General features: G+C 23.1%; 1 protein-coding gene across 1 annotated transcript; it reads left to right on the top strand.

The window, feature by feature from the left end:
- Window positions 1-525, top strand: LOAG_15494 (hypothetical protein; the record flags this gene model as incomplete). Its single annotated transcript, XM_003150983.2, has 1 exon — window positions 1-525. The coding sequence occupies exon 1, from the start codon at window positions 184-186 to the stop codon at window positions 523-525; it is 342 nt and encodes a 113-aa protein (XP_003151031.1). The 5' UTR covers window positions 1-183.
- Window positions 526-1322: the final 797 nt, after the last annotated feature.

Raw genomic sequence — 1322 nt, 5'->3', positions numbered from 1 at the left:
ATTATTATTACTATTATTATTATTATTATTATTAATTATTATTATTATTATTATTGTCGTTGTTGTTGTTGTTGTTGTTGCTGTTGTTGCTGTTGTTGCTACTATTACTACTACTACTACTACCACTACTATTATCACTATTGCTAAAGTTGCTGTTGTTTGTTATAGTTCTTTTTCGTATTCATGATTTTGTTATTGTTGTTACTCGATTCGAGCTCTATTATCAATCAAATTATATTAATTTCAATTATATTTTTAAGTGTAATAAAGACTTTTCCATATTTGAAGAGCACTTGTCAATCAAGTTTGTTTATACATTTATGTTTTGTATTATATATATATTCTAATATATATTTCTATATATATATATACTTATATATTTATATATATACGTATATATATAATATATATATATATATATATATATATTTGTCTTTTTCTTTTTTTTCTTTTCCCATGTTATTGAATATCTATTTGTTTGTTTTGTTAACCTTGCATAATTTATTTTTATTAAACAAATATTGATGTATACAATGAGGGGGGGAAACGAGGAAAATAAGAAAAAGATAGAATTGAGAACCGGATTTTGATTGCTATCATAAGTTATGTGTAGTTTTGAATAACTAAAATTGTTAAGGAGGTAATAAAAGGTAAAAAGTAAACGAAGAGGGAGGAGAGAGAGAGAGAGAGAGAGATGATAATGGGATGACAAGAAGAATGGAAAGAGATGGGAAGGTGAAAAAAAAGTTGATGATAGACTATAGCTTATAGATAGATATTAATCAAAATTAGTCCTTGATATGTTGTTTTCTTTACAATTTCAAATATATTATTCGCGTGACATTACAGAATGGTAAATATTAACTAACAATCACTTTGATTGATTCAGGTTAATGTATTCAAAAAGAGTAATTGTTAATAAACAGAAAAAAAAGGAATTTTTTTTTTTTTTTAGTGATGTATTTCAATGTTAACATCAATTTGTTATCAACTCAAGAATATAAAAGAAAAAAGTGGTAATTAAAATTAGTGATTAAACTGGGTGATAAAAGGACGAAAATTTGATAATGATATAAATAGCAAAGAAAGATAAGGAAAAATTGAAGAATCTTATAAGGAAAATATTTTAGATTGAGGAATCTTGTAAGGAAAATATTTTATAAAAATAAATATCAAATCTTTTAAGAGCTTTAAAAATTAGTCTTTTAAAAAATTCTGGAAGAAATTAGTTTTAAAAAATTTTGAAAAAAAAACACAAAAGTGGAAAGTTTGTTTGAATATAAATTTATATATTCAATTATTGCATTCCTACAGTATGCCTA

Source organism: Loa loa (assembly GCF_000183805.2).
Source record: "Loa loa unplaced genomic scaffold supercont3.764, whole genome shotgun sequence".
NCBI classification, from domain to species: Eukaryota; Metazoa; Nematoda; class Chromadorea; order Rhabditida; family Onchocercidae; genus Loa; species Loa loa.
This window is presented reverse-complemented; position numbering and strand designations above follow the sequence as displayed.